The sequence below is a fragment of the Sceloporus occidentalis genome, unplaced genomic scaffold (assembly GCF_023333645.1).
Source record: "Sceloporus occidentalis isolate IW3139 unplaced genomic scaffold, rSceOcc1.0.p SCAF_11, whole genome shotgun sequence".
Lineage (NCBI taxonomy): Eukaryota > Metazoa > Chordata > Lepidosauria > Squamata > Phrynosomatidae > Sceloporus > Sceloporus occidentalis.
In genome coordinates, this window is record NW_028316991.1 from 23,757,371 (window position 1) to 23,778,666 (window position 21,296).

Here is a 21,296-nt window from a genome sequence, read left to right on the forward strand (position 1 = left end):
TGATCTGATGTACTGCATATTCGGTCCAGCGCTACGGCATATGATGGTGCTATATAAACTTTATACATAATTACGTGTGAAGGCTTACCATGAAAGGACTAGACCGTAGGGATGGACATCAACATGTAACGATTACCCAGATTGGCTCTGTTCTGCACAAAAAACCGTAATACGCGGTTAGTGCACCCAGAGGGAGAGTAATGTTAAGCACGGTCCGGCCTAAATCACTGGTGGGTTGTGATGTCACGTGAACAGCATCATGATGTCATGGAATGTCCCAATCTGCATGTGCAAGTCCCCGTTGCAATATTGTCAGCAGTCTCATCGGGGCTGTAAGATGTTTTTTTTTTTAGGACTGTTGTCCTCCTATTAAAAAAAAAATAAAGAAAATAATAATAAAAAATTAAAAATTAGTAGCTTATTGTATAAATGGTGTGTAGCATCCGGAACTCTCTGCCGGAGAAATAATTGGTTAACTTTAAAAAATAAAATAAAAAAATATATAAATAAACAAACCAAAAACTTCCAAGGCCTGCTATTTCGCCAGGAAGATAATTTTTTATTTTTGTTTGTTTTTTGGATACATGGGAAAGATTTTTTTAGCTCTGGATGAATCGGGCTGTGAGCATTATGTTCTCTTAAATACGGCCCGAATTACCACCCTTCCTCTAATAATCCTTTTAACAATTCTGTGCTTCCTGAACGCTGTGAATGGGGGGGGGGGGGGGGGCTCGTAGATTATCTCATCTGTGATTCAAAACGCTTTTTGAGAAATCGCGTACGTTTCAAAGGAGAGAGGTAAGGAGCGGCCGCACCGGCGCGTCCTCCCGGTGGGAACGTCTTATCGCTTTCTATTTAAGGTGCTATCGCTAAACGCCTGTGAGCCGGGGGCAGTCGCTATTCCCACCGTGCGGGTTTTAACTCTAACCAAGCCAGGAGCCTGCTTAAAAATCTGCCCCGGGGTCACACCTCCAAAGTGTCCCTCTTCAGCTTAGCCAGGCCCTCCTCGTGCCCCTCTTTCCTCTCCCTGATGCTGCTATCTTTCCTCCCTTGCTGCCTCTTTAATTTTAGTAGCTCAGAATGCTTGCTGAGGGTATTGCAGGGTTCTACTGCCCTAAAAGCCCCGATAATGTGTATAGAAACAGCAGGAACTGTCAGTAGTTGATTATTAGCACATAGAAAATTATTATTATGGAGTATTTTCTGTATATTTATTTTTAAAGAATTATTTCAAATTTTTTTGTACTTTTTTTTTTTTTTTTTTTTTTTTTTTAAATTTAATTTTAATTAACCAATTAAAATATATAAAATTAATTTATTTCCTTTTTTTTTCATTTTTTTTTTTTTTTTTAAATTAAAAGTAAGATGTGTTTTAAATCGGATAAATTATAGCCATTCATTTGACTTTTTTCAGCGCACGCCCGCAGACCCATAACACGCTTAATTGTTTCCCTTTCGTACTGTAACTTTTTTTTTTTTTTTGCAGATTAATCAGCCGCTCGATGGGGATTAACAGCGGATCTCCTTTTTGCGACGCCTTTACAAACTGCAATACCAAGACCATTAATTTTACCACCTCCTCTATAGAAAGTATGAAACTCGTATTAACTGAATGGCGATTATGGATTTTTAACTCTAATTCACAGTAAACCACTAAGCCATATGATTGAATTAGCACCAAAACCCGTTCTGTTGTACGGCGCGTATCCGGAGCGCGGTGGAAAACTCCGCGTGAGAACCAAGGAATACAAGTATTAGTTGCATGAGGAACGAGACAGAGCGGAGAAAAAAAAAAGAAAAGAAAACCTTATTTATCTTTGGAGAAATATAGTATTAATATTTATATAGAATCTTTAAGAATATATATATATATATTTTTTGTGTGCGGTGATGAAGATGGCGCCTCAGAATGCCGACCCGGAATCTATGCAAGTACAGGAGGTCCCTTTGGCCCGGCTGAAGAAGGACGAGGCGCGGGAGAGCGAAAGCAGAGACGAGACGATCAGCGAGGGCTCCATCGATAAGATCCCCGTCCGTCTTTGGGTGATGAACGGCGCGGTTATGTTCGGCAGAGAGTTTTGCTACGCCATGGAGACCGCGCTGGTGACGCCAGTTTTGCTGCAAATCGGTAAGTGCCTATGGACGAGGGCAATTGTGCGTGTGTACCCGTTACATACCCCCCTACCCAGTCCCAGGAAATGTGTGGGTCAAGCATGGAGCCCGTGTGCAAGCTCCCTCAATCCTCTTCTTTCCCGCAGCTCTGCTTCTTCTCCCGTATTCCCGGTATCCGCTCGGCTAACCGGGCCTCGCGGAGAGCTTCCTCAAAAGGCGGAGCCTCCACGCACGCCCTCGCCTCCGATTGGAGGAGCGTGGGGGAGAGGTTGTTCACATGGTGCATGCCGTGGCTCCTCCCTTTTGCTGAAGTACTCCACGGGGCATCAAGTAAATTCAGCAGGGGATATATAACGTGGTGTATTTAGCGGTTTTTTTTTTTTTTAAACTCCCCAGAATATAAAAATGAGGAGAAAAAGGGTTTTTCTCCCCCCTGTTTTGTTCGATATCCCTGTTTCTTACCATCAACTAGAAAGCTCAGGTGCCAAAATTCAGACCCCCCCCCCCCTTTACCAAGCAATATGTCCCACAGTGCCATTTTAGCCCCCAAACAGCTTGCATGCGCCTCTCTCTCCCACTTCCTGCACAGGTGCCGCTAACTCAGCTGGCGGCTTTTAAAGGGGCCGCCCGTTCATTGCAGCCCCTGTGACCGTGTTTGTTACAACACCCCCCCCCCCGCTTACCTTTCTTTCTTAATGGCACAAAACGAGCTTCTGAGCGCCCCCTCCCTGCCGCGTGTTATTTAGTGGAGGTTTCATGTTGGAGGGAGCAGGCGTGGGCCGGGACACGCGTGACCTCACATTCTCTTTGGAACGTTGGCACCCGCCCGTGGAATGCGTGGCGCTGTTAAAGATGGTGGCCAGAGGATGGCTGGGGAGTTAATTGCCCTTTTTGGTTCTCGTGATTTCATTACATTGCATTCTGTAAGCGCGATTATAACAGGCAGAGTTTAATGTTGAGCCCGTGACGGCCGCGGCGTCCCTTTAACATTAACCTCGCCTGCGTGTAACGTTCCAGCGGCCCCCGAAACCAGTCCAACGCCTCTTTCTGGAGGCTGCCGCTCTGGGAAGCTGGAAATGCGGCCATGACGAGCGGGTGTCATGACTTCCTGAGGGGGAATAAATATTTGGGTGGAGGAGTATCCTCCGATTCCCAGCAGAGCCCCGGAGCGCGGCACAACAACACGCCGCATGCCGGTAACTGCCCTCTCGTGTTGTAACTTTTGTAGCATAGAACCCACGGGCAGATCGGCCCCATTCGGCCCCACCTAGTCTGCCTTAATCAGTCGTTGGTCTCGTCTTAGATTCAGGAGCCGTATGTCTATCCCATGCATGTTCAATACCCTCACTGTATTACCCTCTACCACTTCTACTGGGAGGCTGTTCTGCTTATCTACCACCCTCTCATACCAAATGCAGCATCACTAATTCCTAGTATATGACCAAACCTTTTCGTATACGTAACCGCTTTTAATCTTGAAAAATGTTGCCCCGTTCATTATTTTTCAGGGAATGCTTAATTGTCATGTGACGCAGAAAGCTTGTTACTATAGGAACAGAATTTATGAAAGTGAGACTATGGGCCGTGCCCATCGTAGAATCCTATGTATATCTGGCCATCGGGATATTTGTTTGTAAAGATTTCATTGGCACATAAGAACGTTTTGGCCCGTCTATTTTGCCAAACCGTCCTAGCCCTCTAACACTTTTGGTGAAAGGCTGTTCCACTTATCCACCACTCCTTCAGTGAAGCGTTAAAGGGTTAAAAACCGCGGCCATAAATATGGTGCATCTGGAAGTTGCGATTTCCCAATCGCCCAGGTGCCGTGACTGTGCCCTCCGGCCCTCGGCAAACCGAATGCTTTCAGAAATATTTGTTTTATCTCGATGGACGGGGAAGGTTTATCCGGCTTTTCAAGGTCCTGGATGCCACCATCTGCCAGGAAAGCGTATTCAGATATTGTAATAGGTAATAAATTATTACAAAACATTCACTGCTGGCAGGCGGATCACTTCCCCGTTACAACATCTGCGCAGTGTTAATGCAATTTATTTTATATATATATATATATATATATATATATATATATATATATATATATATATATATATTTATTTTTTTAAGTGTAATATTTTTTTGATTAACAAACATTCCTGATTGTGATCTTCATTTAAGAAACAAGTCTGATTTAACATGGGAAAAAAAATTAAACCTGGAAAAATGTAATGTTATGCAGTTGGGATCATTATTTAGCTTTTTATTGCGTAAAAATTAACACATTTTACTTTTTCTTTTTTTTTTTCTTAATTATATATATATATAATCTGAACATCTTCCAAATATGTATACAGGGGTGGTGGTGTGAAAATAGGGGGGGCTTTAACCCTTTAAGTGCCTGTGTATTCTCTATATGTATATAATGACATTTTAAAATCATCATATGCGGCGATGTGCAAAGGAGGGACGGAGTGCCCCTTTTAAATATATACCACCCAGCCGTCACACCTTCCTGTTCTATGCGTCAGCATCGTTATTCCTCCCCAGTAAGTTATTTGTAGATTGAAGAAGCGGCACCAGCCTTGGGCAGTCTTAATAAATGATTCATAAACTCTCATTTATCGTTATTATTATTTAGTAGATGTTGCTGAAAGGACCCACCTTCTGAAATGCACGTTCAGCTTGCGCAACGGCAGATATTTGTAATATAAAAACCCCAGTGACTCATCGGTCCCTTCATCGAGTGCCGCGCGTCCGTGGAAATTTCCACCCCATCTACTTCTCTCCATTCGCTTCACGGCGATAAGATTTCTATTGGGAAGAAAAAAACCCTGGGAGTGTATAAACAATGAGAAACACAATAATAAGCCGGCGGATCGCTGCTCCCCTCCTCCGACAGACAAAACAATTCAGGAAGTCCAGACGGGGCACTGCTACCCGGAACAGAGCACAGAAACATAGACCCCCGACGGCAAACCGGCCCCATGTGGCCCGTCTAGTCTGTCCGGTTTAAGACTTAATCCTTAATCATTAGTGGGTCTCGTCTATCCCGTGCATGTTTATATTCCCTCATTGTATTAGCCTCTACCACTTCTGCTGGGAGGCTGTTCTACTTATCTACCACCCTATCGATAAAACAAAACGTATATTACACGTAAGCCCCTGTATGAAGTGGTTTCCTTGCTGTCCGCAATTATTTGGGGGGGGGGTAACTTAACCTAAAGAGACAGTTTAATGTCACGGACACCCCCACTGTAGAAGAGTGAGTAACCCTAACCCCTCCGTGAGCTTCCCTTCTCCTCCTTGTCCAAAGACTGAGTGAAGGAGTCTTCCGGTGAGTCTGGCCCCGAGGTGACCTCCCTTGTAGGATTATATATATTTTTTTTCTTCTAAAAAGTTGTGAATATTTCATTATTCTGCGTTTAACCCAATAAAGTATTGGGGAAAGGGGGAAGGGCTCACCTGTTGAGAACACCCGGACCTGTATGGACTCAATGAGTGTCTTTGGGTCGAAGACCAACTCAACACCAACTGTGAACTTCAACTCAGAGCCTCCCAAACCTCCAGTGAGTGAATGTCTTCGGGGCGAGCGATGACCGGGAACTCGGGAGGCCTCTGGGGAGAATTTCAGAAATTTGGTGTTCTGTATTTTTTTTTTTATTATTATTATTTTATTTAGTATTTTTATTATTATTATTTTAAATGTATTTAGTATTATTATTATTATTTTAAATGTATTTAGTATTTTTATTTATTTTTAGTATTATTTTTTAGGGAATTGGTCTGCGGACTAGGTGTTTGTCGTTCTTATCTGTCTTTTGTTTTCGCTTAAGGTTTTTCGAGCGTATGAACAAACACGGAGTGCGCCCTGTGTGTTTGGATTGGATAACATTTTTAGTTACACCCCTCCCCTTTTAATGATAACAGCCAAGGCGGCTGGAATCTGTTTTAACTCTTTCAGCCGTCGCGGTGCGGTATATACCGCTAATGCTAAAATTGTCAATCAGCAAAGTCAGTTTAGTAGTAGATCTGTGGAGCAGCCTCCCAGCAGAAGTGGTGGAGGCTAATACAGTATTTAAACATGCATGGGATAGGCATATGGCCCCTGAGACGAAACCGACTGTTTAAAGCGCAGGTTATATAGGGGCAGCAGGACGAGCCGAGATATTCGTGTCGGAGTAAGGAGAGAAGACCCTGAGCTATTAAGTTGCTTCGCTCCCCACGTGGCGGATTCTCGGCTCAGGATGCCGTCTCGATCCGCTGCCCTGCCGCGTATTTAAAGGGAATTCAGAATCTGAACTCGATCCCAAGCCTTATACAGAACGTTAATCCTGTTTATTCTGAATGCTGCGCCGTACGCGGGAGCCGCCATCTTTCTGCCCGTCACAGGGTATAAATCTCCCCGTCGCCCTGAGATATCTGTGATAATAGCGTTAGGGAGGGACCTGTTGCTCACAACTTCCTGCTTGAGCTGTAAGGAAGATTCCAAAGCGAACGGGGGGGGGGGGGGGGGTTCACGGGAAATAAAGGAAAGAAATTATGAATGAGCTTTAAAAGTGAAATTCATTAAGCATTGAATTATAACACCAGTGATTGGTTGTCATTGCCGGGTTCGGTTATGGGACGACCCATCTGTATGGGGCATTAATTGCACAACAACCTATCGGTGCCTGCCTTTGTGTCACATGATAATTAAGTGTTCCCTTCAAAATAATATGAATGAGAGAAAATTTTACATGATGTAAAGAATAAGTCATAGGAAGGGTTTGGGCGTTCAGCAGCTCAAGGCGTGATGTTAATAACAAGAGGGCTAGAGACTTATATGTAGGGAAGTTTACTGAGAGGGTGGTATATAAGTGGAACAGCCTCCCAGCAGAAGCGGTAGAGGGTAATAAAGCGAGGGTATTAAACATGCATGGGGTAGGCATACGGCTCCTGAATCTAAGACGAGACCAACGACTGATTAAAGTAGACTATATGGGCCGATGGGGCCGATTTGCTGGCAGTTTCTTTGTTTTAAATGCTGCGATTGGTTGCTAAAGTGTTACATTCAGCAGAATCGGCGGGGCTGCAACTTTAAATGATTGTTTTCTCTCCTTTTTCTTCCTTTTTTGTGGATAAAGCCGTTAACCTAATCTGGGACATGTTTTGGCAGGAGCTGCTCATAGCTGGTGTGCGATCCGCGCCATGTTAGGCTATAGCTTTACACGCTAATCCCGTGCGCGGCTTTCTTTATCTTAAAGGGACAGCAAACCCGAGTACGGCTTATGGGACTTGTAGTCCTCTTGGTGTCCGCATTTGACATCTTGTCTGGTTACAAACAATTGTATTCTCCTAAAGGGGGTCTTCCGCCTGGGTGTGTGACTTTTGGCGGAAATGTCACGCCTCGTTAAAGGGGCGCTCCAGCCGTCATATGATAGCCGAGGTCCCTTTAAATCTTTTGGCCAAACAATTTGGGGGTTAAGAGCTTGGGATCGAGGGGCAAATGTATGGGGGAGATTCTGCAGGGGACAGAAATGATTCTGAAAACAGGAAGTTCCGCTGGCCGCTCCCATTTTCTATATATACGGGGGGGGGGTGTTATAATTCATTGTATATATTATTTACAGCGCTGTGGAATATGATGGCGCTATATAAATAATAAATCACGGGTTTGTTTAGAGGCCGTCAGATGGAGGATTTGGGGAAGTTAGATTGTTTTTGCATGCTGTAAATGTTTTTTTAATTTTTTATTTTTTTTTAAGTACGTTTGCTTCTAAATTTTTCTGCGTATTGTGAGTTTTCGGTATGTGTTTCTCCTTTTATGGCTGTTTATGTAGCCGGCCGCGTTAGCCGTGTGAGTCATTACTGCCGGCTCTGTCGCTTTAACAAAGTCCTCGCAGAAACCCCCAAACATGCGCAGGGTAATCTACACTTCTAACCCTCGTCACGGCCCCTGGGGGGGCTAAATTTGGCAAGCGATATTTGTTTACGCTGCCGGTTTGTATATATGTAATAACGCGGCTTAGTTATTGCCTCGTCGTATTTCCAAGATGAATTAATACTATAAAGTTAAAATCTTATGTTTTCTAAAATGAGGGTTTTTTTTTTTTGCTATTACAGCTCGGACATTCTAGAGGCAGCCAAGGGGGCAAATACCGCAGAAGCCCCCCCCCAAGGATTTGTTAAAGGGACACCAGGAAAATTTAAAGGGACCGTGCAGCTATGATATGCATTAAAGGGGACTGCATTACTTACACCAAAAGGGATGAAGGGAGTGTATTCCTTCCTAGAACCGGTGCAGGACTCTGACAATAAACATCCTTTCCAGGGGGTTGGTAGATAATTAGCAGGTGTTCAGTGTCTTTAGAAAGAATCCTCGGGTAATTAGATCTTAAAAGCTTAAATTATATTTTCTGATCTGATTTAAGCAACTTTAACAAAAACTTTATTAGTAGTAATAAAAAAAAAAAAAAAAAAGAAGCTGCAGCCATCCTGCTATGCTTGCTTTATTCATTGTGATTCATCGAAGAGGCATAATAAGTATGCCTTGAAGTTTATTCATCACTTTCCTTGTATTTACGCCCCATGCAGAGCTCTTGTACCAAAAGAAAAAGGAAAAAAAAACACCTTTTTTGGATTTTCGGGAAAAATGTATTCTCTGATGGTGTATTTATACTATCTGTCTTAAAGGGACGCTCCAGCCCTTATAGGAGCGCTCCCATTGAGCTCTTTCCCGACACGGATCGGCTGCAAAACCGAGACTATGGTGGGAACGGTATTCTGCAGCTCTGGAGCTGCAGCTTCTTCTTAAAAAGTAGCCTTTATTTTAAAAGGTATGGGCTCTGTGGTGTCCCTTTAACATAGAACGCAACAACGTTTATCATTAACCTCGTCTGCTCCCGCTTTCTGTGTGATTGGTGTGTCAGCGTTCATTATGATAATAAATTCACGTCCCGTAGGCCGCCCCGGTAGTTGCTGGCGTGGAAGGCGATCACCGCCTCGTGGCATCAGATCTAAATGTGCAAAACAGGTGTTGGGTTTCAGCGACGATCGCGCACAACATGGATATCAGATCTCCAAACAGAGGCCGCGGACAAGCAGCTTGGACGCCGCGCCAAATATCTGCTATAAGCAGCAGGTTTATAGTGAGACGAGCGTTTCAAGGGTCTCGGGCGCTCTCTTTAGAGAGATTTTGCAGGAAAAAAATCTTACCGCGGTCGCCTTTTTTCCCCCCGCAGAATGTATGCGAATCTTTAGCGGTATCTAATCAGACGCTTTAACTGTTTGAGAGCTCTGGAGCACAGCAAAAAAAAAATAGTATCCAAAAAGGGGGAGCGCACAACGTAAAAAAGCATAAAAGGCATTCCGATTCCCGGGTCGCTGCTAGAATAATAATGACAAATAAATACACAAAACAAAGTCATTATTATTCTAACAGCATCCCAGGAATCTGAATGTGTGCCTTTTTATGCTTTTAACGTTGTGCGCTCCCCTTTTTGGATATTATTTTTATTTTTTTGTATATTCCTTCTAAAGGAATGTTGAAGACACAAGAGGGGAGGTGGACAGCGGCCATCACCCCTTAATTGGCCACTTTTGATCGCTCGCTTCCTAATCTTGCTGGATTTCCCTTTAAATGTCAGAGACAACCGCTATTATTATTTAATGTTTTATATAGCACCATCATATTCCGTAGCGCTACGATTGGAGCTTTACAGCAACAAAATACAGCAACAATATACAGCCCTGCATTCTTCCCAAAAATGTTCCTTGCACAAACATTTCCTAGAGTGGGTATCAACGTGGAAGTAGATACTGGTCCCGGAGTATAGGGACCCTCCAGCCATCATATACAGTTTAATGCAGGCTTTGGGTGCGGGGTCTCTTTAAATATTTGTAGCGTCTCCCTTGCTAGTGTGTGTGTGGTCTGCAGCATCACCCCCCCAAATGTATTTGCCTGCATCAAGCAGCCAATCGGCGGCAGTGATCTTCAGACCGTGTAGTAGACTGCGAGCTGCAGCTTCTCCTGAAGGAAATAGCTGTATTTTCCTTTTTTTTTTCTTTTTTTTTTTTTTTTCTTCTCAACGCCTTTTAAAATTCTCGTAAAATGCTGTAAATGGAGGCTTTTTGGTTGTACTGTCCCTTTAAATCGTAACTGGAGGTCAAAGTTTTTATATATTTTTTTTAATGTTTCCCTTGCTTCAAAGTCCCCCCCCCCCCCCGCCATTGCCTGAGTGCACCTCTGTATTGAACAACCTTCCACTTCACCTATTCTGTTATTTTATGGCCGTAAATAAAGATGTCTTTCCTTCAAGGACGCATCTCGATCCCAGCGAAGTCATTTAGATTCCTTTAACATAGCCACCTGAATCCCCCCCCCCCCCTCCTCCGGCCCTCCGATGTAATGGATAGAAAGTTTCTGGGGGGTATCGAATGACTTTCATGTGCTTTTCCGTGTACACTGCACCCGGTCCTGCTTGTATAAGTAATTAAAAAAAAAATATATATATATATATATATATGTTTTTTAAGGTAAATAATTAAAAAAATATTAATAATAGAAATATATTTATATATATTTCATTCCCAGCATACATAGTTTAAATAAATAAAAATAATAATAATAATAAAAATTTTATTTTTTGTTTCAAGATCAAAATAACACCCCCCCCCCCCCCCCCAGAGTCGGAGGTTACAGTTATTTTTATTTGTTGCGAAAGACGCGATAGAATCTTTAAGAGGAGAATTGTTATTATTTTCCTTTCCGTGGTAACTTGTGACCTCACAGAGCCCTCGCACTCCGCGCCGACACAGTCAGCGTTTCCTGTGAACCGCGACTCGCGTTGCTCTCACTATTGTTAGCCGACTTTTCGCCGAAGGGAAAAAAAATTCAAAAAGAATTATTTACTATAAGTCGCGTGTCCTGTTTGTTTGGAAGTCTCTGGGAAATCCGAGGTTCCGTGAATCTCAGTGGAAGCCCACGGCTTATTTTACCCAATAATATATTATCTGGCAGACCAGGTAAACAGGATCGCCGGAGCCACCGAGCCCCCTTGTTTTTTTTATTTTATTTTTTATTTTTTTTTTGTTTCCCGTTTTTATTTTTCATGGTTTGTGTGATGTCTTTAAAAAAAAAAAAAAAAAAAGAGCTTCCTATGGAATGTTGTCGACAGAATTTTAAAATAAAGCTTTTTTTGTTTGTGTTCCTGTTTTTATTGCCTCTGTTCCTGTTTCCCACCGAAAGGTGAAAATCTCCTACAATAAAAACAGGATTTCAATTCTTTGCGAAATAAACAAAAACATTTTTTTATTTTTTCTATTTAATTTTTTTTTTTGGCAGATCAAGCCTGTAGAGCATAAACACAGCGGGGTTGGTTTTTTAAGCCGTGAATGGGCACCCCAACACGGTAACAATGCAGTTATTATATTTATATGGCTCCAACAGATTCCGTAGCGCTGTGAAACAATAACATTTAAATAGAGGATAGAGGGGATGGACGTTTATTGAGACGTACCGGTACAGAGGGGGAAGAGGGCCGTGTCCTTGGAAGGGACACTGTTTTTGAAATGTATTAAATGTCCAGATTTTTTATATTAGGAAATAGCTAACCAGTTATTGAATATGATTTACAAATACTTCTACTTCCCAAGTGTCCCGGTTTTTCGCGGTCAGTCCCGATGCTTGCCGGTTTATCTCCCCTGACCGGCTCAGGGAGCTGGAAAACTTCCAGGGTCGCCTCGTGGCGCTCTGAAGCTCTCCGAGTCTCTAATGACGCCCACCGGCACAGTTACCCCGGTTCGGGAACCTGAATTGTTGAGGGGTATATATATCACGCATGTGTTTTTAATATATTTACCTTGGCGTATGTTATATCGGCTCTACAGATAAAGCTAATTTCAGCATCTGGAGAGGACTGGCAAGGGGCATGAGGGCAGCTTTTAAGCTTTTGGGGATTAAAAAGATTTTTTATTTTTTTTAACTTTGAGATGGGTACTGGATCCATTCTGTGCTCCGCTTTACCCCCGTAGGGTATCGATTTCATTGCCAGTTGGCTGCCGCGGTAATTCTAAACTGCAAACATCGCCATTTTAATACTTGAATTTCAGTAAAAGGACTTATATACCAAACCGGACGTGATATTTGCTTTTATTTTAAAAATTCACATTTTTGATAGTGTTTCTACGACCTAAGGGGGGCGGGGCATTGTCATTAAAGGGGAAGGTTCAATAATATAGCCACACCCAGCGGAGCCCAGCCCTTGACCTAACGCAGAGCAGCGCCGCCCCCCCCCATTTGCGCCGCTATATTTTCTATTGGGCGTCGGGATGTGATGTCACATCCGGGTGCTCCACTTTTAACGGAGCACAGCATGGATGGACCACCCTCCATAGTGTTCCCCTGCGTGGAGTGTAAATATGTGTGTGTGTGTGTGTGTGTGTGTGTGTGTGTGTGTGTATGTATGTATATAGATATATATTAGTGTAAATTTGCTGGCCTTCAACCACGGAATTCAAAGGGTTAACTGAATACAATGTAAAGTATTTGCTGGTTAGCACATAACTCCCATTACCTCGAAATACCTCCGGGGACAGATCACAGGGAATTACTCAATGTGATGATGGTGTGAATTGCAACGGGATGACTCCCCAGCGCCGGCAATCCCCGTAAACAAACGGCCGCAGGTAGCGGATAAAAGGCGGAACGCGGCGGCTCATTGTTCGCATTCCTCATCTGTTTCAGCCTCTTGTGTTTCTTTTATCCACCGACAATCGGACGTTAAATTTCCACGGACGCGGATTTACCGTTTTATTTGCATCCCCCTTTTTTTTTTTTTTTTTGAAGGTCTTTAATTTAATGAGTGTTTATCTAGAAAATTCCTGGAAGCCCCGAACAATGATCGGCTTACGGGGGGGATAATTCCGATGCTTTGGGCCTCGCACAATGCTCATTCATAGCCGGTTTAGTGAATTGTACTTGCGTGTGTATTGCCGGCTTAGCGGTGCGCTTGGCCTAGATCCGCGAAAACAAATTTTACCTGGCTCTTTATAAACTCTGGCCCTGGTAACAATTTATTTACCCAACAATTAATCTGTTTTAACAACTCTGTGGGTTTGGGGGGCCGAGGACTGTAACTTGTTTTCTTCAAAAAGTAAAAATAAATAAAAATAAAGCCCATAGGGAGAAGCGCACCGCTTCATCCATGATCCAATAACGCTCCTATTGAAATCAATGGGGGTGCTTTCTGCCACGACGCAGATCCGCACGGAACATAACTGGAGGCTGGGAGAGGGGCAAATGCATTATGGGGGGGGGGGCACGTACATTTAAATGGACTGCTTAGCTACCAAATGCATTAAAGGGCATATGATGGTCGGAGTGTCCCTTTTAAATAATGTCACATGACCGGCTTTTAGAACATTTTAAAAGTACTGTAGAATGCGCAGAACGGGTTTTGCCAAATGCAGAAACTTCTTTTTATTGCTGTTAAATGTTCATAGCATCAAATTGTGCTGAAAGTATACATTTTTGTTCATGTTAAATAGGGAAGGGGAGTCATGATTCTGTTTTTTGTTTTTGTTTTGCCCTTCAGGTCTTCCTGAACAGTACTACAGTCTGACGTGGTTCCTGAGTCCAATTCTTGGTCTGATCTTCACTCCTCTCATAGGATCAGCCAGTGACCGCTGCACGCTACGATGGGGCCGCAGGCGGCCTTTTATCCTCGCCCTGTGCGTTGGCGTTCTGCTGGGAGTTGCACTTTTCCTCAATGGTTCAGTTATCGGTGAGAACAAAATAAACCCTCCTTTTTCCTTTAATACGATTGCCCAAAGTGCCCATTGTGCCACTAGCTAGCCTGGAAGGTACTCAGTAAGAATTATTATTTTATTTTAATATTTATTTTTTGGTTTTACCGTAAATTAAATTTTTTTTATATAGTTCTCTAAATAACTATCGGCGGATATGTAAAAAACAGCCCCGTAGAGAGGTGGGTAGTTTAAACGCGTGCGCGTGTTACACATAACCGATGGCATTACCCTCACAGCGCCGCCCGCTGGACACTTGGTGAAGTGCGTCTGTTAAATGTCTGCATAATGTACGGATCAATCAGCGATGTGAAATTTGGGTGCTTGTGCTATAGATTAATTATACAGGGTTATTCAAGCTATGAAACTGCAACTCTCCTGCGCCATCTTGAAGGTCTTCATGGTCGAATAAACCCCAAAGGGTGCATCTCGCGCATTAACCCTTCGCGTTGCATTGGCACTCGGATGCTTTTTTTTTTTTTGTAATTCTTTTTTCTTGCCGAAGAAGAATTGCTCCGTTCCACGCATAGATAGTGGGGAGTGGGGCGGTGGAGGGTGCCCGCTCTCCTCTCTGGCATGGGAAGACTGAAGGAACCTGTTCACAGAGAAACGTTTCCTGTTGTGAACCATTTTTCTTTTAATGCCTATCTAACAACGCATCCTGTTTCCACTATTATTCCCAAAATTTATCTCCTTTTTTGACATTTTTTTTTTCTGAAGCTTTTTCCCCCCCTTTCACCAAGACCGGTGGAAGATCTCTGGTCTGCGTGGGAATAGTTATTTTCCCACCTTTTTTTGCTGATAGCGCTGCTTTTATATAAAATGTAGCGAAACAAAGGGACAACAATGCCAAAAATCAGCTTAAAATGTCATTATTTTGTTTATTTTTAAGTTTCAGGATATTTGCCACTCAGATCTATGCAAAAGCAGCTGTACAGTCATAAGAGTCAGTGAAACTGCAGCTCTCCTGCCAGCTCTCACTACTTTAGTACATTAACCCCATTTGAGTGTTAGAATCGTGTGTTTTCTGTCCCGTCTCACATTATCCGTAGAACGCAGAGCCAGTTGGGATGTTCATTTATCAAATTTGTATTTTTGTCCCATAATATATTGTGTTCAGGCAGCTGCATATCAGCCATTCTCGCTCTGTTATCTGAACCCCCCCCCCACTCCTTATCATACTGCCTGTGGCAAACAATAGAATGGCTCAGTCTTAATCACCCAGTCAGACACTCTGACTAATGAAAGTCTATGGAGCAACAGACTTCATTAGCATCGCCATAAAGCATACAGCGCTGGGGGTTATATTACTGTATACAGCGCTGGGGTTTATATTACTATATACAGCGCTGGGGGTTATATTACTGTATACAGCGCTGGGGGGGGTTATATTACTGTATACAGCGCTGGGGGTTATATTACTGTATACAGCGCTGGGGGGTTATATTACTGTATACAGCGCTGGGGTTTATATTACTGTATACAGCGCTGGGGGTTATATTACTGTATACAGTGCTGGGGGTTTATATTACTGTATACAGCGCTGGGGTTTATATTACTGTATACAGCGCTGGGGTTTATATTACTGTATACAGCGCTGGGGTTTATATTACTGTATACAGCGCTGGGGTTTATATTACTGTATACAGCGCTGGGGTTTATATTACTATATACAGCGCTGGGGGGGTTATATTACTGTATACAGCGCTGGGGGTTATATTACTGTATACAGCGCTGGGGGGTTATATTACTGTATACAGCGCTGGGGGGTTATATTACTGTATACAGCGCTGGGGGTTATATTACTGTATACAGTGCTGGGGGTTATATTACTGTATACAGTGCTGGGGGGTTATATTACTGTATACAGTGCTGGGGGTTTATATTACTGTATACAGTGCTGGGGGTTTATATTACTGTATACAGCGCTGGGGTTTATATTACTGTATACAGCACTGGGGGGTTATATTACTGTATACAGCACTGGGGGGTTATATTACTGTATACAGCGCTGGGGTTTATATTACTGTATACAGCGCTGGGGGGGTTATATTACTGTATACAGCACTGGGGGGTTATATTACTGTATACAGCGCTGGGGGTTATATTACTGTATACAGCGCTGGGGGTTATATTACTGTATACAGTGCTGGGGGGGTTATTTGTCATTTTACTCCCCCCGTAACCCTCTCTGTCGCTGCGTCACACAGGTCTCGCCATCGGGGATGTTCCGGACAGGCAGCCAATCGGTATCGTTCTGACGGTGCTCGGAGTGGTGGTGTTGGATTTTAGTGCTGATGCGACCGAGGGCCCGATCCGGGCTTACTTACTGGATGTAGCAGACACTGAAGAGCAGGACATGGCACTTAATATCCACGCCTTTTCAGCCGGTACGTGCGGACGGGTTAGAGACGTGCTTAATGGGCAAAAGAAGTCACCTGTCTCTGAAAACAGGCATATTACCCTCTACCACTTCTGCTGGGAGGCTGTGCCACTTGTCTCCCACCCACTCAATAAATTAAAACTTCCTTCCATTCCATCTCAGTCTCTGATCCTCTAGTGTTAGATTCCGGTCTCTTGTTGTAACGTTTCTCCTCTTTTGAAATAAATGTCCCTCCTCTACTTTTATTAAACCCCATTATATATCAAAATGTATCTCCCACCCCCCTCTGTCTTCTCTCCCCCCTAAGCCGGACACATTGCCCCCCCGCAGTCTCCGCCGATCTGTTTAATACCCCTGATTAGAGCGCAGGCCCGCATTCCGAAGTTATCGTCTCGCTGTGGCTGCCGGGAGTCCTGTGAGGCGGTCGGGGTATAAAGTAGAATTACTGGCACGGGGTTTAAATTGCTGGAAGATTACCGTAATCTGATGACATTAATGATTTGGGCTAAAATGATTGGTATTTATATAACAGAACCAGCTTCGGGGTGTGGGGGGGGGGGGTGTAAATTCCTTGTTCTTGCAGTGATATTAAGCCAGCGGTGCCCCGGGGCAAATCCCGGACTAGCGAAGTCAGCGAGGGAGGGGGCCTGGCTGGACTTTAAATGCCCTGTCCGGTGATTGACATCCCTTGTGTGCCTCGGCACTTGATGGGTCAATTGGGGAAGATTTCCACTAAAACCGTCCCTTATCTCTCTTGAAATACCCCCCCCCCCCCGTGTAATCTGCCCGTAAAGATGTAATCAGTCGGTCTCGTCTTAGATTTTGACCTTCTCGGTATTATTACGCCGCCGCTGGATGCGCCATAACCTTACGGGAGAATCGATAAATGAATAGCGGGAGTGTCGGGCGGGACGTTGAGACTGTTGTGTTCTATATGAGGCTCGGTCTGAGCTGGCGGCGGGGTCACAGAGGGTCTTCGCGTGCTGTTTGACCCGCGGCACCGCGCTCTAATTCAGGACGCAGCGAACCTTTTTTAATGCGACGTAAGAAGAAAGTTCTGGGAAATGTTTAGCGCCTGCGCGGCGGCGTTTCCAGTGATGAAGCCTCCAGATGTGCAGCAGCCTGCAGTTCAAAAAGCACCGGTCAGCCTATAGCGGAGCAGGACAGGTGCCCCGGGGGGGGGGGGGGGGGGCTTGGGGAATCTTCCTTCACCCACGGGAAGCCCCTCTGATAATCTCATTATTATTATTATTGCTTAGTTTTATCATTTATTTTGTTATTATTGTTCTACTATCTTTCTCTTTCCCAGTTTTTTTTTCTTTTTTCTTTTTCTTTCTCTTTCTTGCTGCCTGTCCTTCTTTCTCTCGTTATTTCTCTTTCTGTTTCATTTTCTCGTTCTTTCTGTTTCCCTCCCCTTTCTTTTTCTTTCCCTTCCATTTCTCTTTCTCTTTTTTCTTTTTCATTTTCTCGTTCTTTCTCTTTCCCCTTCTCTCTCTCTCTCTTTCCTTTTTCTTTTTCTCCTTTTCCCTTTCTTTCTCTTGTTCTTTCACTTTCTCTCATTCTTTCTGTTTCCCTCCCCTTTCTCTTTCTTTTTCTCTCCCTTCCCTTTCTCTTTCCCTTTCTTTCTCTCTTTCTTTTTTCTTTTTCATTTTCCCCTTCTTTCTCTTATTCTTTCTATCTCCCTCCCGTTTCTCTTTCTTTTTCTCTCCCTTCCCTTTCTCTTTCCCTTTCTTTCTCTCTCTTTCTTTTTTCTTTTTCCCCTTTCTCTTATTCTTTCTATCTCCCTCCCCTTTCTCTTTCTTTTTCTCTCCCTTCTCTTTCTCTCTCATTCTTTCTTTTTTTCATTCTTTTTCTTTCTCTTGTTCGTTCGTTCTTTCGCTCCCATATTTTTCTTTCCCTTTCTCTCACAATAATTGATTTTGGAATAGTAAATACTTCTACATTTGTAACAATTCACGACTATGGGTTTTCCGTAGCCCTGCTTGGCGCTCACTCGCTCTTCTCTCCGCAGGGTTTGGCGGGGCGGTCGGTTACATGCTCGGCGGATTGGACTGGACGCAGACGTTTTTCGGAAGCATGTTCAAATCTCAAGAGCAAGTGCTTTTCTTTTTCGCAGCCATCATTTTTTCGGTGTCCGTCGTCCTCCACCTCTTCAGCATCGAAGAAGAACAGTACAGTCCTCAGCAGGACCGCCTCGAGGACGAAGGGGACACCCTTTCCAGCGTCAAACTAAACAGCACCATCGCGCCCATGTCCCGGCTGAACGTCATCAACGAAGAGGAGCCTTACTTTAACTTTCCGGATGACGTTCAGTCGGAGAACGACCTGAACCTGGACTTCCTCGAGGTGGACATCGTGAGGAGTAAAAGCGACTCTGTCCTGCACATGCCCGACGCAACCTTAGATTACGAATCCGAGCTGCTGTTTCTCAGCGAGATCGAACCCTCCATCTTTCAGGACGGTTCCTACCCAAACACCCCGCGTAGCACCAGCCAGGAACTCATGAGGTCAAAGTTTAACCGCCTTTCCGCGTTCCTCAGGGAGAACGAGAGAGAAGAGGAGATGTTACTAGATAATCACATCAACGAAGCCAAAGTCCCCAATGGCAGCGACGCGCTGCCCAAGGAGAGCATGAACGGGCACGCGACGATGGGCATGAAGCAGTCCTGCACGGCAAACTCCATGCGTCGGAAGAGACACATGTTCTACCGCCAGCCGTCCTACACCTTCTCCTACTACGGCAAAGTCGGCTCCCACCGCTACCGCTTCCGGAGAGCCAACGCCATCCTCCTGATAAAGTCGTCGCGCAGCATGAACGACATTTACGACATGCAGAAGAGGCAGCGCCAGAGGCAACGGCACCGGAACCAGAGCGGGGCCACCAACTCCAGCGGCGATACGGAGAGCGAGGAAGGGGAGACGGAGACCACCGTCAGGCTTCTGTGGCTTTCTATGTTGAAAATGCCCAAGGAGCTCATGCGCCTCTGCGTCTGCCACCTGTTAACGTGGTTCTCCATCATCGCCGAGGCCGTGTTCTATACGGACTTCATGGGGCAAGTCATATTCGAAGGCGACCCTAAGGTAAGGCACGGCGGCGTATGAACCGGCAACCCGTTACTCAGCTGCCCCTGCCTTTGGCCTAACGCCTCCTTGTGTTTCCCATAGGCTCTCTTTAACTCCACGGAACTGCATAACTATAACGCGGGGGTCCAGATGGGATGCTGGGGGCTCGTGATTTATGCTGCTACAGCTGCAATTTGCTCAGGTAAGACCCTACCGTCCAAACCCATGCAACCCATTACTGTACTAACCTCTACCACCTCTGCTGGGAGGCTGTTTCGGTTTCTGGCCAAAGACTGTAGCCATTGAACGCGGTGACATACAACATCTACTCCAACATGCATTAAACTAGAAAACTACAGGAGGCTGCGTTAATGTGGAGAGAGTTATTGAATGTTAACTCACTGATTTAACTATACATTATACAGGGCCAGCTCAGGAGATGTCTTTGTTTTTGATTGCATAGAGCTGTCTGTGGCCCGGTTTGTCAGGAGCCGGACCTCAGCCGGGCTGTAACAGAATCCCTTACCTCATTTAATTGCGTTTCCCGGGATCGCGTGCTGTCGTCACATTAATTTAATACTAATAATAATTAATAATGTCGGCACCCCGTTCTATGCAGCCTTATTACAGAAATACCTGGATAACTATGACCTTAGCATCAAGGTGATCTACATCCTGGGAACCCTAGGATTCTCCATCGGAACGGCGGTGATGTCCATCTTCCCGAACGTGTACGTCTCCATGATCATGATCAGCACCATGGGAATCGTCTCCATGAGTATCTCGTACTGCCCCTACGCTCTTCTCGGACAGTACCATGAAATTAAGGAGGTAAGCGCGGCCCTTCCGTGTACCGGTTCATTCACGCGACACCTGCTCTTTGTGCCGTGAACATTGCTAAAGGATGTGTTGAGTGCGGATTCAGGGAGTGACCTCGGTAGGGCAGAACGACCTTGTAAGTGACCTTCAGGCCAAATCACATTCTCATAGGGCACCAAGAGATGTTGAATTGGCTCTTTTTTTTTAGATTTTGGATTTTGATAATGTTACCCCAGCCAATAGAAAACCAAGCCAGCTGGGTGCTCCGGGGCCCAAAGCCCCAGACCATGGATATTCCCAACTTGAAAATTTGAGAATATATGAGAAAAACCAAATCTAGGCTGCGAGTATTTAGAATTTCGATTAATGTTTGGTGCCGGTTCCCCGTAGAAAGAACGTCCTTGCCGTTAAACTCTTTAGTCTTGTTCCATTTCCATGTCTGTTATGTTTCTTGTTCCCCCCCGCAGTACATCCATCACAGTCCTGGCAATTCTAAGCGCGGCTTCGGCATAGACTGCGCCATCCTCTCCTGCCAGGTGTACATCTCCCAGATCTTGGTGGCCTCGGCCCTGGGCGGCGTGGTCGATGCTGTGGGCACGGTGAGAGTCATACCCCTGGTGGCGTCCATAGGATCGTTCTTGGGATTTCTCACCGCGGCGTTCTTGGTCATCTACCCCCAAGTTCCAGAAGACACAAAAGAAGATCCCAAACGTCAAAAGCCCCCCGAAGAAGCGATCGCGGGTGAAACGGACTCGGAGAAACCCACCGTTTTGAAGTTGTCTCCTAAAGGGGCATCGGCTTCGGGCGAAGTGGAGACCGAATCGGCCGTTTGAGCCCCGGATGGACGAGACTCTTTTAACACATTCCATGGCGGAATACATCGCGGGAGGATAGGTCGGAGACGATAGCCATGAGTTATTCCAGAATGAAAAAAACAGGTTTGGGGCAAAAAAATAAAAAAAAAAATAGCTTTTTTTCCCCACAGTTCTTCTTTCAGTTAAACTGATTTGATTAAAAAAACTAAACAAAAAGAAAGGTTTAAAACGAAAACCAATTTAGTTTCCCCATAGAATTTTTATGACTTTTTCTGCATGTTTTCTCTTAAAAAAAATAAAGAGACTAAGGTAATGCAAAAAAT

At 44.5% G+C, this 21,296-nt stretch overlaps 1 protein-coding gene across 1 annotated transcript; it reads left to right on the forward strand.

The window, feature by feature from the left end:
• The first annotated feature begins 1,890 nt into the window (after positions 1 to 1,890).
• Positions 1,891 to 20,991, forward strand: LOC149305712 (polyamine-transporter SLC45A4-like). The gene is made up of 7 exons (XM_089477429.1): positions 1,891 to 2,128; positions 13,683 to 13,871; positions 16,104 to 16,283; positions 18,288 to 19,357; positions 19,442 to 19,541; positions 19,959 to 20,170; positions 20,626 to 20,991. The coding sequence occupies exons 1-7, from the start codon at positions 1,891 to 1,893 to the stop codon at positions 20,989 to 20,991; spliced, it is 2,355 nt and encodes a 784-aa protein (XP_089333555.1).
• Positions 20,992 to 21,296: the final 305 nt, after the last annotated feature.